Source organism: Seriola lalandi, unplaced genomic scaffold, assembly GCF_002814215.2.
Source record: "Seriola lalandi dorsalis isolate HSWRI2012SDOR001 ecotype SW California unplaced genomic scaffold, Sedor1 jcf7180002054245, whole genome shotgun sequence".
NCBI lineage: Eukaryota > Metazoa > Chordata > Actinopteri > Carangiformes > Carangidae > Seriola > Seriola lalandi.
The window spans coordinates 336420-354709 of NW_019524798.1; the positions used below are offsets into that span (position 1 = coordinate 336420).

General features: G+C 40.4%; 2 protein-coding genes across 2 annotated transcripts in view; one reads left to right on the forward strand and one right to left on the reverse strand.

Moving 5' to 3' along the window:
- Window positions 1-11231, reverse strand: part of hspbap1 (hspb associated protein 1) — a 13058-nt gene extending 1827 nt beyond the window's left edge. Inside the window, exons 1-7 of the mRNA XM_023404489.2 lie at window positions 11106-11231; window positions 10077-10284; window positions 8818-9002; window positions 6338-6474; window positions 4189-4360; window positions 1584-1667; window positions 1024-1134 (exon numbers count right to left, since the gene is read on the reverse strand). Of these exons, the coding sequence (XP_023260257.1) occupies window positions 1024-1134; window positions 1584-1667; window positions 4189-4360; window positions 6338-6474; window positions 8818-9002; window positions 10077-10269 (882 nt within the window). The 5' untranslated portion in view covers window positions 10270-10284; window positions 11106-11231. The remainder of the gene's footprint in view (window positions 1-1023; window positions 1135-1583; window positions 1668-4188; window positions 4361-6337; window positions 6475-8817; window positions 9003-10076; window positions 10285-11105) is intronic.
- A 115-nt stretch (window positions 11232-11346) lies between these two features.
- Window positions 11347-18290, forward strand: part of slc49a4 (solute carrier family 49 member 4) — a 47158-nt gene continuing 40214 nt past the window's right edge. The window contains exons 1-2 of the mRNA XM_023404491.2: window positions 11347-11767; window positions 15325-15418. Of these exons, the coding sequence (XP_023260259.1) occupies window positions 11473-11767; window positions 15325-15418 (389 nt within the window). The 5' untranslated portion in view covers window positions 11347-11472. The remainder of the gene's footprint in view (window positions 11768-15324; window positions 15419-18290) is intronic.

Sequence of the window (18290 nt, forward strand, 5' to 3'; positions counted from 1 at the left end):
TTTAGTAACTGGTTTATCGCCAGAAAATTTTATCTTGCAGCAGCAGCTAGCTACTACATTTTTTGGGGAACCATGTGTAGCTTTTATTAATATCTTTAATGTCTTTATTATTTATTATTTTTAAGTCTTTATCTAGTAAGTTTTTATACATTTTCTAAACTTTCTGAACTCTATAACTTTAACTAACATTCAATATTCTCCCGCCTGATTTAAAGCCCCAGTATAGCACAGCATATGTTGGCTATCTACCTCTGGCAGAAAACAGCTTGTAGAAGAAAGCGAGAAAGTAAAGAGCGTTTAAAGTTCAGTCCCACTCTTCCTCTCTTTGCAGTTACAGGAAGCATCTCTGGAGCTTTAGTCTCTCCTTAACATCTGTGGTTCTTATACAGCAGCACATACTGTGACTACACAGTAAGTGACCTCCTGTAGGTGGGATAAATAAACCCGCTCTGAGTGGCAGAAGCTGCCTCGGCTGTGCCGACTGATACACAGGAAGAGAAGAAGGTGTGGGAGGTACAGTGGGTAGTACTCTGTCACAGAATCTCATCGTCAGTTATACTGTATTTTACAGCAGTGATGCAAAATGAAAGGCCTCTTTCACCTGATGAAAAAAATTGGACCAAAATTTTAAAAAACATGAGTATTATATTATTATTATCATTATTATTATCATTATGAGGAAAACAGTTTGCTCATATCATGATGATGCAATTCAACTGAAAGTTTAGTTGATAATACTGAACTGATTCTGAGGCTTAATTCAGACCGCCACGGATGAAAGGATTGACATGAGCGATGACCAGATTAGTTTTTCTGATCTGACACTCATACAGAATTCCCTGCACAGTGAGCTGCAAGCTGAGGACAATGTTTCACACAGACTTGGTGTTTTTGAAACCGAAGAACCTGCAAATCTTTTACAGAAGCTGAAGACTGCGTTCGTTTTCTCTTCTTAGCGACACCAACACAAGCGAGAGGGAAGAATTGGGGAGCTATTAATTGGAGGAAGTATTAATTTGCTACCTCAGTGGGATTGAGCCAGTCGTCAGCGTTGTCGTCACTCGGAGCACTTTTAATAGCGCAGACAACAGCCTTGGTCACAGCTTCGCTAACTCTCGCCACATCGTCCGCTTCCTGTGCAGGAGCAGAGAGCCAAGCAGAAACAAGTACGAGCGCCGCATATCAAGATAATTACACAGAATCACAGAGACGCAGTCTCGGTGTACGCTGCAGGCACAGTTTGTTGTCTGTGACCTTGCAGGGAAAAGCTGGAGAGGGACCCGCTGCTTGAATAAACATTTGTCTGGCAGCAGGGAGCTTTTTTTTCATGCGGCACACACTCCTTGCTGTCCACATACACTCATCATAATGACAGGGAATCTTTTACTGTCAGACCTGTTCATTACTCAAAGCTGAGAGGGGCCTTCATCCGGGAGCAGGGGCTCCTCGGGGGCAAAGAGGAGGGGAAGCCAACGTGCCTCAAGTTTATTTGAGATGCAAAAGTCACAGAACGTCTTTTCATTGTTTGAGGTTTTCAGGTGAATAGCTCAGGAGGAGGGAAGAGACAAAATTGGGCTCCTTACCAACTCGATCCAGGAGTTGACGCTGACGGTGACGGGATCCACTGACTCCACATAGTGCCACCAGTGTCTGGGAACATAAAGCACCTGAGCAGAGAAGATAAAACATTATTAGAAGCTTAAATGGATTAAGAGTATCAAGACGTCACCCACTCCCCCTCCTTTTTTTTTTTTTTGTCTTCAGGCCACTGTGATAAATGTTGAGAGAATACATGACTGTACTGATCATCCACTAGATGGCAGCACACACCTCTTTCCTCAAGGACTGTCAGCAGTTCACCAAAGTGACTCTATTAAAACGGGCAATCCTTATTGATTACCTGCCTCCTCAGCAGTCCTGATTCATTCGTGGCCTGTGGTCTGACAAGACAAGAGGGATGAGCTCTCCTTTGATTTGATTTGCAGAGGTGGAGCCATCTTGGAGGAGATTGCTGTAGATACCATAACTATCCAGTCTGTGTCAACAGCTGAAGTACTTTTATGGTGACAAAAATCTAAGCACAAAAGTGCACTTGTAGCTTTCAACTGTTTGTAAATGCCGGGTCCGGCCACACCATCAGCTGGAGGAGATCAAGATCATTGATTTGGAGGCCCCAGAAGAATCAAACATCTGATGCCAAAGGCCGGCCTTAAACCAAGACAGGGGTCACAACCTGCCTCCTATATATTATGTCTTGTTAACGTATGACTAACGAACCAGATTAAAGTCATGGGATGACATCTGTGCCTGCTCCATTAGCTAAATAAAGAATGTGAGGTAGCGTCTATAGCTCTGAAAGCCAGGAAACCAAACTTCCTTCCTTCCTTCTTTATGATTAGATGGAATCCTATAACTATAACCTTTGAACCCTATACAGTTAAAAGGCTGAGCCCAAAGGTTAAGAAAGAACATCCATGGATAAAAGTCTTTTGACCGTGGGATCAACTTAGACCAGCCAGGACTTAGTTTACACCAAAAAACTACCCAGTAAAAAGAGGAAAGGTGGTAATAAACAGAGTTAGGGTATTTTGCGCAGACTTCTCATTCAACAAAACAAGCAAAACTAGCTTGTTATGTCATCAACGGTGACCTACACATCACTCCGCAATCAGCCACCAGAGTCACTCGATAGCCATGTTTTGGAGTAGCTGAAAGGAGGGTATTTGGTGTACCGCAGGAGCTCCAGCACAAGCAGATAGTGAAAAGAGACAGATGGCTAATTGCTTTGACACCATTTCGACACTTGAAAAACAATGCAGCTGGAATCTGAAACAAGGCAAAGTAGACCAAATACACCCAGGAACACTCCGGCAGCGATTCAGGTCTCTGAAAATTAGGGGCACCATGAACTCACCCACGTCTAAAGCGGAGCAGAGGAAGGGAACCTGACTGATTTGTCAGTTGATTTACTGGCTTAGACGTGATCCTGTAACTTCTCTCCAGGACAAGTCATCAAGAGTGATGACGCAGCCGACTTTAATGTAGCTTAACCTTCCCCTTCCTTTAATATAAAAACTCCATTCTGCTGAAGGTGAAACCCTATAACTGAGCAGGCTAGGATTTAATTGGAACCCAAGTCACGACCGTTGCCTTGCTTCACGCTTTTATGGAGGACACCACGACAAATAAATCTCACCGTTGAGTCTACTTTTACATGTTCAGAGTTTAAGGACTCATAAAGCCATATTTTATGGTTATTGCTTCTGTGTCACAAGCAGTTCATCACATAAATGTAGAGCTACAGTATTGCATAACATCAAACCTCAGTAAATCACTGAGGGGTGGTTTTCCTCATTACAAAAGAGGTGCTTAATGTAATTTTGTTCAATGTTTGATACAAAAATGAAAACATGGCGTAACCATACTGGTATTATACATGACACAGGGTTCACAGTTCAACACAGCTACAAAATGTTTAACCAAGATTGACTGAGAACAAACTATAGCTTTATTATTTGTCCTTCAGCTGGGCATAAAGCTGTTTACAAATGTGACTATTTCTTATGTTTTTTTTTTTTTTTTTTACAATTCTTTAGTGCTGCATTTATTTTCTCACTCACTCAATTAATTGTTCAGTTTCCAAAATGCCAGAAAATAGTATCTACCTGATAGCTATTATTTTATATCTGTGTGATACTCTATCATATAAGACAAAGAAAAACAGGAAATTCAAACATTTGGCATTTTTGCTTAAAAAAATGACTTAAACATTCACTAATTATAAAAATAGCTTTCAATCATTTCCCTGTTAATGGGCTTATTATTTCAGCTCTGGTCTTCTTATATAATTTAGTAAAAAAAAAAAAAAAAGATGGGAATGTGAATGTATTGTACAAAATTTTACTTGAATGAAACCGCCCTTATTTGGTCATGAAATGAAATGTAACATCTTGAGAGAAGCTGATTTTATATTTTCCATGTTTTTTTTCTGCGTTTGTCCATTTTCTGGCAGCAGATGACACTTGTGACAAATCACAGTCATAAATTAATTACATCATCTGGCATTCAATGTATGTAAGCCAAAAAAAATCAGTATCCTTTAGGAGGCATAACTGATCCAGTTTAACCAATAATCTGATCTTTGTTTTTGCTTTTTGTTTTGCAAAATACCACGTCCAGAATTCTGACCTGGCCTGGCTGCAGAGTGACGGTGTGGACCCTGGCTCTCTGGAAATCAGGGAACCTCCTCGGGTCTGGATGGAGCACATCCACCTGACTGAAGACACTCGACTCCTCATAGGGGATTCGGGTTGGGTAGAGTTTAGGCGTGTCCTCTGGAGGAAAGAGGTGCCAGCGTTTCCTGCAAAGAGGAAACATCGCAGGTAGATATGATTTCACTAATGAGCTAATGACTAATGAGCAGGCAAAGGCTGTCGTTAGAAATTCATTCAACTGTTTGGTGGTGACCGAGTCAGCCATAAATTCAGGCCAAGTGGGTTGTTGTAAGCCAAGAGTTGCAGCTATCCAAAACTGTAAACAACTCTTTTATTGCACTCTGACAGAGCGTAGTAAATACTAGAAACTATGTAAACAGTTTCAACTGTGATGGACTTAGATACAACACAAAATATAGGAATCATGATGACAGGAAGAAGATGTTGTTAGTATGAATTACAGTGACAGTGAACAGTGTTTTAAAGATCCAAGCAGCATTTTTTTTTATCAATTCCAAAAGGTATTATGTCATTTTGTGAGGATAATTAAAGCTGACAGGGCCAATGAAAATTAATCAGTGCAAAAGAATCCAGTTGTCTCTAACCTGAAACTCAAATGACATCCCCATGAATAGTTTGGGTGTTGTGTAACACAGCCACTGCCATTATTGTTTCCTGTGCATCTGACCCACCATTGTCACAAATGTCATGGAATCAATCAGCGCTGTTGTATTTTCATGGATCAGCAGTGTCAAAGAACTGCTTGTGCTGAATTTCATTCCCTTTTGAGATCAATACCAAACAAAAGAATCCGAGACCCAATTACAAGGAGCGAGATAAAACTGTTGCTCTCTGGGAGACCAGCAGAGTGAGATAAGACACTCAGAGACCTTTCCTCTTTTGTTTATTGACTCACAGTGCCCCATATAGCGTCTCACCCTCTATCTCCATTCCCCTACTGCACTGGTGAGCTCTGCGACGAATTAACTCTCTTTCAGTGGGGCAGAGGACAGATCGCGCTCGGTGTCAGCAGTTACACTACATTGCACCTTTCATGTTATGGAAGAGGTAGGTGGTTAACCGGCATAAAAACACCACCATCGGCGTGGTGGGGTACAGCCGCGCTTGTATGGAATCCTGAACCTTCTTTCAGCTCAGTTACGACAAGTCTCTATTAAATGCAGAGACCGATTATCACAGGAATGACGGGGCAATGCCAGTTTTTACTTTTACGCCTCTCAGTGGGTATACGCCGACCGACACCAAAACCAAGAGCCTAACATTGCGCAGGTCCCCTCATGCCACGAAACAAAAACAGAAAAAACAGCTCTGACCCGTTGAAGCATGGACCTCACAAGATCTCTGAAGGTGTCCTGTGGTATCAGGCACCAAGATGTTCGTAGATGTTCCCTTTAAGTCCTGTACAAGGATTTTGCAATGCGTGGACTCCATGGATCAAACTTGTTTTTCTGGTACATCCCACAGATGCTCTCTCTCTCTCTCTCTCTCTCTCTCTCTCCCTCTCTCCCGCTCCGACCCAACCGGCTGAGGCAGATGGCCGCCCACCCTGAGTCCGGTTCTGCTCAAGGTTTCTGCCTCTTAAATGGAAGTTTTTTCCTTGCCACTGTTGCCTAGCGCTTGCTCTTGGTGGGAATCGTTGGGTTTCTGTAAATATTATTATAAAGAGAAGGTCTAGACCTGCTCTATTTGAAAAGTGCCTTTAGATAACAAATGTTGTGAATTGGCACTATACAAATAAAAAATTGGAAAAAAAAAAGATGCCTTTGTTGAAGTCTTTGTCATGTTCCTCACACCATTCTTGAACAATTTTTGCAGTGTGGCAGGGAACATTATCCTGCTGAAAGAGGCCACTGCCATCAGGAAATACTGTTGCCATGAAGGGCCTTCTCCCCATAGTGCATCCTGCTGCCATCTCCTCCCCAGGTAAACAATACACACACAGCTGGGCCATCCACATGATGTAAAAGAAAATGCGATTCATCAGACCAGGCCACCTTCTTCTGGTTCTGACGCTCACATGCCCATTATGTTGTGTAGTGGGATAAGTAGAAAATAGTACCAAAGGATTTGGCATCTAGGTTTAGCTTGATGATCCGTCTTACCGTCCTTGGACCTGCAGCACCAGGTTGCAGCCATACGAGTCCAGGTGGCATGGTGTGTTGGCCCCCTCTGTGCCGATCCATAAGGTGCTCTCTCTCCCATTACGTCCCTCAAAACCAAAGTCGGACCACTTTACATCCTGCAACACAAACGCATACACACTTACACACACCACTTTATGACAATTATCAATCGAAAATAATGTGAAAATATTAACAACAATTGATTTTTAAATCACAAGTCTCATTTTTTTTTTTGGATGTGATAAAAAACATGACATGGAAACACAGCTCACATTTTCACAGCTGTCACAACACGGCTTTAAGCTCAAAGATGTAGCCCCACCTCATCAGCTACTTACGCCTATTATAGGTGACCAGCGGAGGTCTCTGTGTAGAGAAACCAAATGACAATATTTGTCATCTTTCAAGAAAAAATGTCCTGTCAGTCATATCCTGTCAGGCCACAGAGGTGTAGCAATCATGCAAGTCATTACGATGTATGCAGACAGCTGTAAATGACAGACTGGTCAATCTAGCTCTCAGGCAGCCTTTTCCCCAGCATCATTTATCCTGAAAAATAGCCCACGTCTGCCTGTCTCAAAAGCATGAATGTCAGCAGGTAATAATTGCAGGTGCATGCCCAATAAAAATTTATCACTGAGATAAAATGAAACGAACGTGTGGCAGCGGCTCGAGAACGGATGGCACTTTTATGCTTTTACTTACCACAGGACAAGAATAGCAGCTAATAATAAAGTCGTTAGAGGGAAAAGCTTAACATTTTAATTGAAAATGTCAAAACATTGAAAATTCTAAGAAAAAAAGACACTATTTTGGCTCTTTCATTTTTTTTCTTCCCCCCATTTAATTTTTAATTTGTTGATAAGCTGAAGCTGTTGCAACCCGATTAGACAGTAACAGTATGTGAATAATATTTCTTAAATTAAGCCTTAAGAAAAAAAAACTTCTAATTGTGTTTATTGTCATCTCAAATAAAATTTGGTATTCATAACATTTCTCTCTCTTCTTGTTTGCTTAGACTGTATGTGATTATATACTTTTCATATAAGTCATACATGACCAGCTCCACCAGGATGTGAAAGTGTTTGTTCATTCTGAGAACACAAACAATTAAGCTGTTGACATACATGGACATATTTATATAATGAAAACACTAATAAAAACCACGCGTTTAAGTTGACCCTGGATTCTCTTTATTTGTTTTAGTTTGGCAACATATCTGATCCTGAGTGGTCACTGGTAAATGCACATTATGCTCTCACCTGAAGTCTAGTATTCTCAACTATTTCAACGTCAGGACCAGATTTGCTGTTCTGCTTTTGTTCTATCATTTAACAGTGCTGTCTCACTGCATTGTTAGATGCAGTCAGTCCTAATTTGAAATTTAGACCTGTTTTTAAAAATTGAAAGAAAATGAAATGAAAAACTACAAGGGCACTAAAAGAGCGCAGACCTCCGCCAAGGCCAATGTCAAACATTATACCCCAGACTTCAGAGAGAAAAATTCAAATTCACAGTAAATTATCCAGATCTGCCCCAAAATTAATGGGTTCCTCCCTGGCCAATGCCCCATCCCTCCACCAAGTAAGGTGCAAATCAGTCCAGTACTTCTTGCATAACCCTGCTGACAAATAAACAGACGTGGGTGAAATCATAACCTCCTTACCAGATGTAATAATGGGTTGGGAAGATTATTTTCCATAGGATATACACCATATGGCCAATGTGTACAGCCATCAGTGTCCACATACTTTTTTGTTCTGCTTTTTTCATGGTGATTCATATCTTTTCTACGTCAACACAAGGCCCTTATACACAAAGCAAGTTTAATAAAGAAATCGTCTGCCCAGTTTCCCATTGTGGCTGAATGGGAGCACATCCAGGTTACATCAAGAGTGTAAAGTTCATGTGTCCACATACGTTTTTGGTCATATATTTTATCTTGATTATTTAAGAACCTCCATGTTATCAAAAATACACTACTTTAATTCATTCATACAGCCAGGGACCGACCTAAATTGTCAAAACTTTCTTCACCACAGGCCCAAACTTTTGTTTCATCTTGTATTATTGCTTGCTGCTGACCCTTAAAACACAATTAACGACTGGTTCAATTGTAAGATGTACTGTACTGTAAGGCAAACATGGTAAAAAATTTTTTGGCATAGAAAGGGGAATATAAGGCCTGTAGAAGCACTGTTTGTGTGAACACTTCTGAGCAATAGCTACAAGTCTGAACCAATACTGTGTAAACAGCTCTTGCGATGTTGTGAGGATCCTAAAATGTTTTTCACAGGTAGAATCGGGAGACTTTCAAACAATGTGTAATTTGTCAGGATTGTAAGACTGAGTCTGGTACAGACCAAAAGACACAAGGAGTAGCACCTCCAAGGCCAAAGTGTCCCACAGGTGTACATTAAAACGTTAACATGTGTGTATGTAAGCAGAGGCCATATTACCTCAAACATGGAAGGCTGATCTTGAAACAGGATGGCGATGTATTTGTAGTCGGCATAAGCCCAATACTCTGAGGAGGAGAATTCAGAAAAAGGCCCAACATCTGTCCCAGACTGACCCTGGGTCCAGCTGAGAAAGTGCACCAGTTTGGCCTCCACATAGGAACACTGGGTTTCGAACAGAGGTGCTATGAGAATGGGAGAAAATAGCAAGAAAATGAGCAAGAAAGCGAATCATCACTTGATCATAATAGTTTACGTAAAAAACAATTGAACTGATCTGTGCTAAAAGAAATGCAATTCATGTAGCTGCACTATGCATCGTCACAGAGGCATGCAATTTTGTTTTACCCACTTTTATGAGAAAAATAAATCACAGCTGTGGTGATTCGCTTTTGCCTTTGTTTTAGTAAACAACGTGTGTTGATAGCTGAGTGACGGCACTTATAATGAGTAATGCCCTCGTGTCAGCCTGTCAGCTGTTGCAGCTGAAAAAGATGATTTAGAAATCTAATTAGCTAGCTTTTATTAGAAGACTTGCGCGCTGTTATTTATCACAGGAGGATTCATTATTGTGGCTGTTTTAGAGCCACACTGACGACAAAATACACCAGATGCTCATAGGCAAAAATCCTCATTGCTTTGTGTTTTGCTTACATGACATTTTAAATCAGATCATTAAAACAGCCTCTTCATCGGGTCCTGCTAAGTACAGTCTAACCTGTAAATTATCACTTGTCAGAGCATAAACTACACAAGACTGCAGGCAATTATTATGTGATCACAGAAAATTGGGTGAAAATACAGAACTGAGTATTTAGATCTTATCCAAATCTTCATCAACACTACTATTGTGCCCTTGAGCAAGGCTCTTAACCACCAACTGCTCCAGTGGAGCTGCTCAGTGTCCAGCAGGTCAGACTGTGGTTGTACTGGGCAGCTTCCAGGTGTTAATGTGTGTAACTGTGTGAGTGTGTTCAGGGCGTTCCTGTAAGAGCGCATTGATGTGATCAGGAACACAAAAACAGAAAAAGCTTATTAATTTACCATATTGAATTTGATAAATTAAAAATTATTCTGATAGTGTTGAATTGAAATGACTTGCATTTCCTATAAGAGTGTGCTGTGAAGAAATTCATTTCAATTGAATCTTTTTGGGGCACAGAAGTCTTGTTTTATTCCGCATGTTCAATCCAAGTGATTAATTACACAGGAATTATTTCAACCCAGATCTGTCGAGATCAATCTTAGGTACAGCTTACTGTTCACGTCTCCTTTTCTCCCGAGTCTGAACCGGATCAGTTTTTCACCAAGGCAGGCAGACAGGTGCTCTGCAGTCCAGTGGAGAACAGGCCAGCCCCTGGTCATGTTCATGAAGACTGCCGGCTGCTGCAGGTGTTGCAGAATCCTCTGGGTCTCCTCTGTGCTGAAGGGTTGAATGGGGGTGGCAGCCATGGCCTGAAGAGCACACTGTTGCAACAAAGAAGATGTAGATAGAGATTAGCTGATAAATAAATGGTATTTCAGTTGTGGTGTTACATTATCCTCGCCATTCACAGAGATTATACTGTACCAGTGACTGATAACTAAGATATCTTCTGCAGGATAAAAGTGAACAAGATTGTAAAACTTTATGCATGCTAAAAAAAACCTGCTGTTTTGTGTGTACTGCAATTTGTTCCTGCCTCAGTGCTGTGTCATTTCACTAACAACCCAAATGTCACTCCCTGCATTCAACAGCAGGCTCGGGCGGGTTCAGGCAGAGAGTGAAGAGGTGAATGTGACGAGATCAGCAGTGTAGAAAATGTGTCATCATCACAGATCAGCCGTATCATCCATAAAACATTTATGGATGATAGAAGATTTAGCGATGATGAAGAAAATCATCGTTAGTTGCAGCCGTAGCTAAGTTAACTTTCTTTAATACACATCCACGTAACTTGTAGTTAACTGTTAACCATTTTAAATGGCCTTTGTCCTCTAGAAAACAAACAAACACATTTTTTGTCATACCATTCTCACCCGATCGAGCTAGTACCTCACCATAAACCACTTTAATGTCATTACACATTCAGATAATGTGGCTAACTATCTTTACGTGACAGAAGGGGCAACTTGGTTTCATCGTTCTGAGTGAGGAACTTGATTTATCACACAACTCCCTTAAACTCCCTTCAAATAGTGAGGCGATGCTATCAGCTAGCCTCTTTTTGTGAAAAGATATCCCAAGAAAGCTAACGTTTTCAAGCTTCGCGGAAATAGAGGGATCTCTGGGAAAAAAGGGGACTCACCTTGCACTACACGTGTAGTTGAGGTACGGGCGGAAGTAAACAAAGCTCACGTGACAGTGTACGGTTTCTGTTTACATCTGGAACACTTTAGTGTGAATCTACTCCATTTGGGATCTGCCGACGCTGCAACAGCCCTGCTCAAGCTAATGCTCCAGACGAGCCAAAATGGCAGCCCCATAACATCAGTTTCCACGTTCCGAACCGCTTCCGTTTGGGCATGCGCAGTAAAGTTAAGTGACAGAAAGGGGAGCTAACGGCTGTTTTTGTTTTGTGTGGTCGACAGAAGCCCGGTGAGACGTCCTTTTTCCCGTTACCACACAGGGGTTTTAACCGGAATTTTAACTGAACTGAAAAGAAGACAGCGACGATGGGTGCCCGTCCGAGCACCGAGGCCGAACGGGAGCCGCTTCTTGCCCCTTCTCATGCGGAGGCAAACATTCAGCCAGTAAACAGCAGAGTGTACGGGAGAAGATGGCTGGTTCTGACCCTGTTTTCCCTGCTGGGGTTAATGCAGGGGATGGTGTGGAACTTCTGGGGTCCCATCCAGAACTCGGCCGTTCACGCTTTCGGCTTCACCAAGTCCGACATCGCAGTTCTGGTTCTGTGGGGCCCAGTGGGGTTCGTCCCTTGGCTGCTGTTTATGTGGTTATTGGACAAAAAAGGTGAGCTCTTCTAATCTGGTACACTGTGTCCTATTTTAACATTGTGGCTTTTTGACCTCTCTTTTTCACCCGACCCCTCTGTTATCACCCACAAGTCTTAGATAACTCATGACATGTTTGTCTTGTTGATATATCACTGAGAAGTTTAGTGTAGTTACTTGACATGGATCCTACACAGAAGAGGCTTCTCTGGTAAATAAATAAGTATTGTCATATCATTCTGTGGCCTGGGAATTCGAGGTATTTTGTCACTGATAAAGATATTCACCCTGGTGACCTAAAGTGTTTTGATAACTGTTATCACAAATGTTGACTCCATAGTATTAAGATAGGGCCACTTAAATTTAGAATACCTGTGATTTCATAAACTGGTAGTAGATTTCATGTCTGTCCGTGTCTGTCAATATTTGATAAACTAATCAACTGTTTTTAAAGTAACTGAAGTAACAGTGGAGCGACAAATACTATCCTGTTTGTTAGCTGATACCATTACTGGATATTTCCTCATAAATTGGCTGACACTTTTATTTAGTCTGAAAATTTGTATGAGTTTTAGACAGCTTTGCAGAAAATGATCATTGTCATCGACCATTTTCAGAATGAGCGACTGAGGTATTTTCATCTTATTAGGTCTATAAATTGTGAAAAATGCACATCACAGTTCCCAGAGCCTAATGTGATATCTTCAGATGACTGGCTTTGTCCAACTAAATGTTTAATACCCACATATATTCAACAAGTTAAATTTGAAACAGAAAAAAACTTTGAAAAGAAGAAGAAATATTTGGTATTTTTGCTTGATAAGTTGACTTGGTCTTTGTGTGCAGGTGTACAGGTATCACTTTCATGCATCTTTGGTTGACTTTTGTATTAATGGGCTTCATCATATAACATGTTGGCAGAAAAAACGATCGATACCCCTTTAACTTTTTTAAATCAACATTGGTCTGTGCAGAAGGGTTTTCCTGTGTTCAGTTTTCCATGTAGATGAGTTGAACCTGTTTGAAAGCTAAAAAGTGCTGATGTGGGACTAGAAACTTCTGAAGGGCTTTTAAGACTTCTCTCTTTCAAGAGGGTTCAAATTCACAAGACACCAGAATATTTTGTAAAGTGCCTTTGAGTGATGTCAAGGGAGCCTGAAGGAGCCCTCTTGACTTTAGCCGCTGAATCAGACGCCTGCCACCTAACCAGTTCCTCCACATCACCTGACTGACACGTCGTATTTACTGTCTGTGCTGAACTGTCAGGTGACAAAAACAGTAACAACATCCCAGTAACCAGGATGAATTGAAGACCACAAGCCAAATCTTGCCAAGAAATTACATAACTCATCTTGTGATTCTGATTCATCAGCAATTAGAGGTCAGGGGTGTTTTGTTTGCGTAATTTAAACACAGATTGTCATATCATATCTTCTGAGCGCAGTGAGTGGTAGAAACTTATTACTGACAAGACTGTATAAAGTAAAATAATCCAGCTGTAGATTCCCCAACAGACCTGTGAAGTTATTGCCCTGCTTTAGACCCAGCGTTCAGCTATGTCTGCCTCTGAGTCATATATTGAGTTAGGGCAGCTCATTCAGCGCTCACAAATTGTGTTAAGCCATGGTGTGACCTTGTTTAAAAAAAACCTACGTAACATCCACAGGCTGCAACAAGCTTAAACTGTTGTCTATAATACACACTCTCTGTCTTGTCAGTGGGGGAAAAAGCTTGGCTTTCCTCTGAGAGTTCCCTCTCCCCGAGGGCAGAAAATGTGGATGATCAACAACACGGTAGTTGGCATCCAAGAGAGGCTAGAGTCTTAACACCAAGTCATATGTGATGCGGTCACAGAGCACTCGTAATGTGCTTAGGGTATGACATACATATGCGCTGATAGTGCAGAATGTGTCAGGCAAAGCTGATCCTCCCATTTAACTGTGAGGTTTTCAAAGCTTGTAATTCCTGCTCACAGCAGCTGGCCTCCAGGGCCGCTCGAGGTTTCCGCCCTTTCGTGTATGTGAAATATTTTTGTGTAAATACAAATGCTCTACTTTTCTTTGTGTGTAAATACAAATGCAAGACTCTATGCAATATTAGCCCACCTGCATCACAGAAAGTACAAGATTTCTGTAGCATTATTATAATAGAATGCCGGCAAAATACAATTTAATTAACTGATTACAGTTTTTGTTACTTGTCACTTGAATAACCTATGATGGAAATACAGAGTCTCTGTGTCCATTGCATTGCAGTTTTTTCCCCATTCATCATCCCGTTTATAAAATGTCTAAAATAGAAAAGAATCACAAGTAAGAGTTGAAGTTGACTAATTGTTCGTTTTGTTTATGTGACACTTCACAATTTAAAGATATTCAATTTACAGAAAAACAGCAAATTCTCATATATGGAAAGAGAAAGCTTTTGCTTTATAAATGACTGTAATCAGTCACCAAAACTGTTATCTACTACCTGATTAATTGACTGTTTCAAGACTGGTTAGTTTAGACAATTCCCTGTTTTACACTTGCATGGTTACACTCAGTCATTGTGACATCTATCTAATGCAACTAAAGTCTGAGGTGTTTTAGGGTTTTCATATGCATCATTGGAGGACCCCTAAACACTGGTTAAAGTGAGAGGGGAAGGCACTGCTCATTTCCTTCCCCTATTTATATGCTGCTACAGGTATTTTGAAAGATATCCAAGGCATTTAAAACGTCTGTCTATTCTAATTACGGTTGGAACTAATTATTACTTCAATTATGGATTAATCTGTAGATTATTTTCTTGAATTTTTATGTTTTGTTTAATTCAACTAATAATAATCCAAAGTCTAAAGATATTAAGTTTAAGAGTATTTAGCAAGACACATTCCTAAAGTGCACCATAGGCCCATATTCGGCACGTGACCGGTTTCGCATCAGGGATCGATGAGGTACAATGCCTCCCCAGAAATGTTTGACAATGGAGTGGTAATTATAGCGTGGTAGCCAAAGCTTCAGAAACAGGGAAGTGGAGAGAGAGTTTCCTTATATTGACATCATGTGGGTGAAACTGAGAATAGACACTTCCAAACTGACAGATAAAGGTCTGTCTGTACTATTGCTGTAACAAATGATATCAAACAGGAAGCTTTGGGATTCCTGTAGTGTTCTTATTGGCCATATAAACTGAGTTGCCACTTTATTAGATACACCAAGCCAAAACTAATACTACTAATAATACAGACTTTAAAACAGCTGCATGGTCATTTTGGACCTTCATAACCTTCATGAAGGTCAGCGTTATTGATGGACTGTTGTATTATGTAATCAATTAATAGTTTAGGTAATTTACCAAATAGAAAATACCAAATGTTTGCTGGCTCCAGCTTCTGTTACATGAACATTTGCTGCTTTTCTCTGCTTGTTTAGTCATTGAACTGCTGGTCAGACAATTTTCTTATACTTCTAGTCAAAACAAACAGTAGATTAATTGAGAATAAAAATATTAATTAGCAGGAAGTAATAAAATAATTTCTTTTCCTTTTTTTCTTTTTTTTCCACTTTCATGACCATATCTTGTGTCTTCCAGGTTTGCGGGCATCCCTTCTCCTCTCTGCCTTCCTCATGCTGCTGGGAGCGGCTCTGCGGAGCATACCACTGACAGAGCAGCCTCTCAGACGATGGTAAGACGCCCCTGTAAAACACTTTGCTAGCAGATGTTTCAAGTAAGGCAAGTGTGTTGATGATGAACCTTTGAAAGGTTTTGGAACAGAGACAGAGAGGGACTCGTGATCTTCATTGCAGTCATAAGCCTTCTATAACGACTAATCTGATTTATAAGGAAATACTTTTTTAAACCGGCTGCCACACCCAGTTCAGGACCATCCATGAGCATCGAGTTGCTTGCCAAAGTTAGAACATCACCTTGTCTAATGAGTTCGCCATGATTTGTGATGTAGCTGACAAGATTATGAATTTAATGGATTAGTCAATCCACAGAAAATGAATTGGCAACTATTTTGATTGATTGTTTCAGTCATTTTCAAGTAAAACTGTCACACCTTCACCGGTTTCAGCCTCTGTGGGGAACAGGAGGATTTAATGCTTTTCTTCATCGTATATCTGAATGTCTTTGAAGTTTGGATGAAAAACTGGAAAAATAATTTGAACAGGTCACCTCAGGCTCTGGGAAATTATAACATGAATATTTTACTAACTTCTATTTTTTAATGTTTATATTGGAAATAATTGTTCACGCTCGGAATGACTGTGCTGAAATGCTGATGTCTAAACTTAGCAGGTAGAATGATAACCATGTTCACCATCTTAGTATGTTCAACACAAAGCCCAGCTGAGGCTGATGGGAATGTCATGTGTATCTGATCATAAACCAAAGAACTGGACAGATTGAGATTTTGAAGAGCAATGATTACCAGTGTAACGCCATCCAGGAGTTGTCAAGACACTTCACTCAAAATTGCAAATGTCAGCCTCGTGGTTGCACTAGAGGTGAAGTCAGTGCATTACCAAAGTCAGTAGGATCATGAATGTCTGGACAGAATTTCATGCGGACTATCCAATAAATATTGTGTCACTTCAGTGTGGACCAAAGTGGTGAACCAAATACCTGACCGACCAACCCTGTCTCCTAAAAATGACATCTATATACAACCTAACTGCAACAGCATATAGGTTTAATAGGAAATGTAGTTGAGACCAGATTGTGTTTTCTATAAATGTAATAAGGACATTTTATTTTACATATTTGGGAAGTCAAAAGGGATACTGAACAAATCAGTGAAATGTTCACAGACAACGTATTTATTTTTTGGCACAATATGTGATCTTGCAGCAAAATATCCACTTGCAGCGACTACAGCATTATTCCACTCTTTTATGCCCCAGCTGGAGGTGTTATCTTTTGAGGGAATTTCTTCAAATTTGGCACAAATTTTCACTTAGACTCAAGGATGAACCGTTTAGATTTTGATGGTCAAAGGTTACAGTGACCTCACTGAACACAGGACACTGGATGAACATCAGTACAACATGCGATGTTGGTCTATTGTTGTGGCTTTTCAGGTTGCTATGCTGTGTTCAGCTGTATTGATCCAAGGGTTCTGTTTCTTTTTCTTCAGAGTACACACCTGTAACTGGATAGCGGGATTGCCAGAAAGCATTTGGCTACCAGAGAGCAGGATTCTGAAAGACAGTTCAATATTGTGTGGATCTGTTACTTCTTTTTCGTGTCCTTGCTGCCAGTTTCCTCCCTTATCAGACAGCACTTTGACAGGCCATCACTGGACAACATAAAAGGAATCCCATTATTCTTAGTGTTTAATTCTCTGTTTTACTCATGAGTTCAGTGTTCCTCTTATAGAAAGCGCAAGTGCTCAGAGAAGGTCATTTCAATTATAATGTGCCTTATAATGTGCCTTTTAAAAATGTAAATTCATTGAATATTTCCGAGTAGTAATCCATCTAATGATTCCTATTGGGCTGCACAATGAGGCAGTATATCATAAAATATCAATACATAGAGGAAATTGTTTTTCCACAGAATCCTCCAGTGTCCCATATTGCTTTCACTCCACGGACTTGAGGATTTTTTAAATGATTTTGGCTTTCAGAAAGCACATAAATCAATTTGTTTCTCGGTCTCTTTCGCTCTGTGTCTCATGAGGCTGCGGTAAAAAAGTCATCAGTGGACTGAAAAGCTTATGTTATATTGATACAGGCCAAATGTAAGGAAAATAAAAAAGATTCAGTTAAAGTGTATTCGGCAGAAGAATCACGATTCCCTTGTGAAGGTACCTAAGTCGAAAAAGAGTATTTACAATTTTCTGTGAAATGTGTTTTACCATCCTGGTTTGTTGGCGCTCCATGTGCTTGAGGCATCACAACCACAGCTTTCAGTCAAGAGTGACGTCCACTTCTAAACGCTCGTACTGTAGCAACGTGTAGAATAAACGCGTCGTGCATGTGCAGACTACTTTTGTTAGACTGTTGACCTTGTATAGGTCACTGCGTTGCATAGCAATACAATGTGGACCTGGTTGTGTTTTACAATGTTAACTTATACAGACTAGAAACAAATAACAGAGCAAAAGAGCGTCTTGTAGGGAAATCTGTATTTCAGTGAGAAACACAGATACACCTCTCATTACTGGGTCAGAGTTTTGGGCAAACTCAACTTCTTTTTAATGAGCCTAATAATGTGAAGTCCTCCAGAAATGATATAACGATCTATTTGGAGTTTTAATTTCATCAGTAAATCAAAAATATTAATAATGCCAATGTTTACAAACTGGTTATTTCAAGTTGTTTTATTGTTTTAACTTTCAGAGTGACCTCATACAAGAGTACTCCAGTGCTCCAAAATGTTGGATAAGATAACCCAGATACCCAGACACCATCAGGGGTTATTTTTCTCAGACTTAACCTAGATGGGTCTGAGTCACACACACAGCATTATACACATGGTTTTACAGGAGAAGAGTTAACCATGTTAACTCATCTTGATGAGGAAAATTGAGTTTCCCTTCTAATGATAGA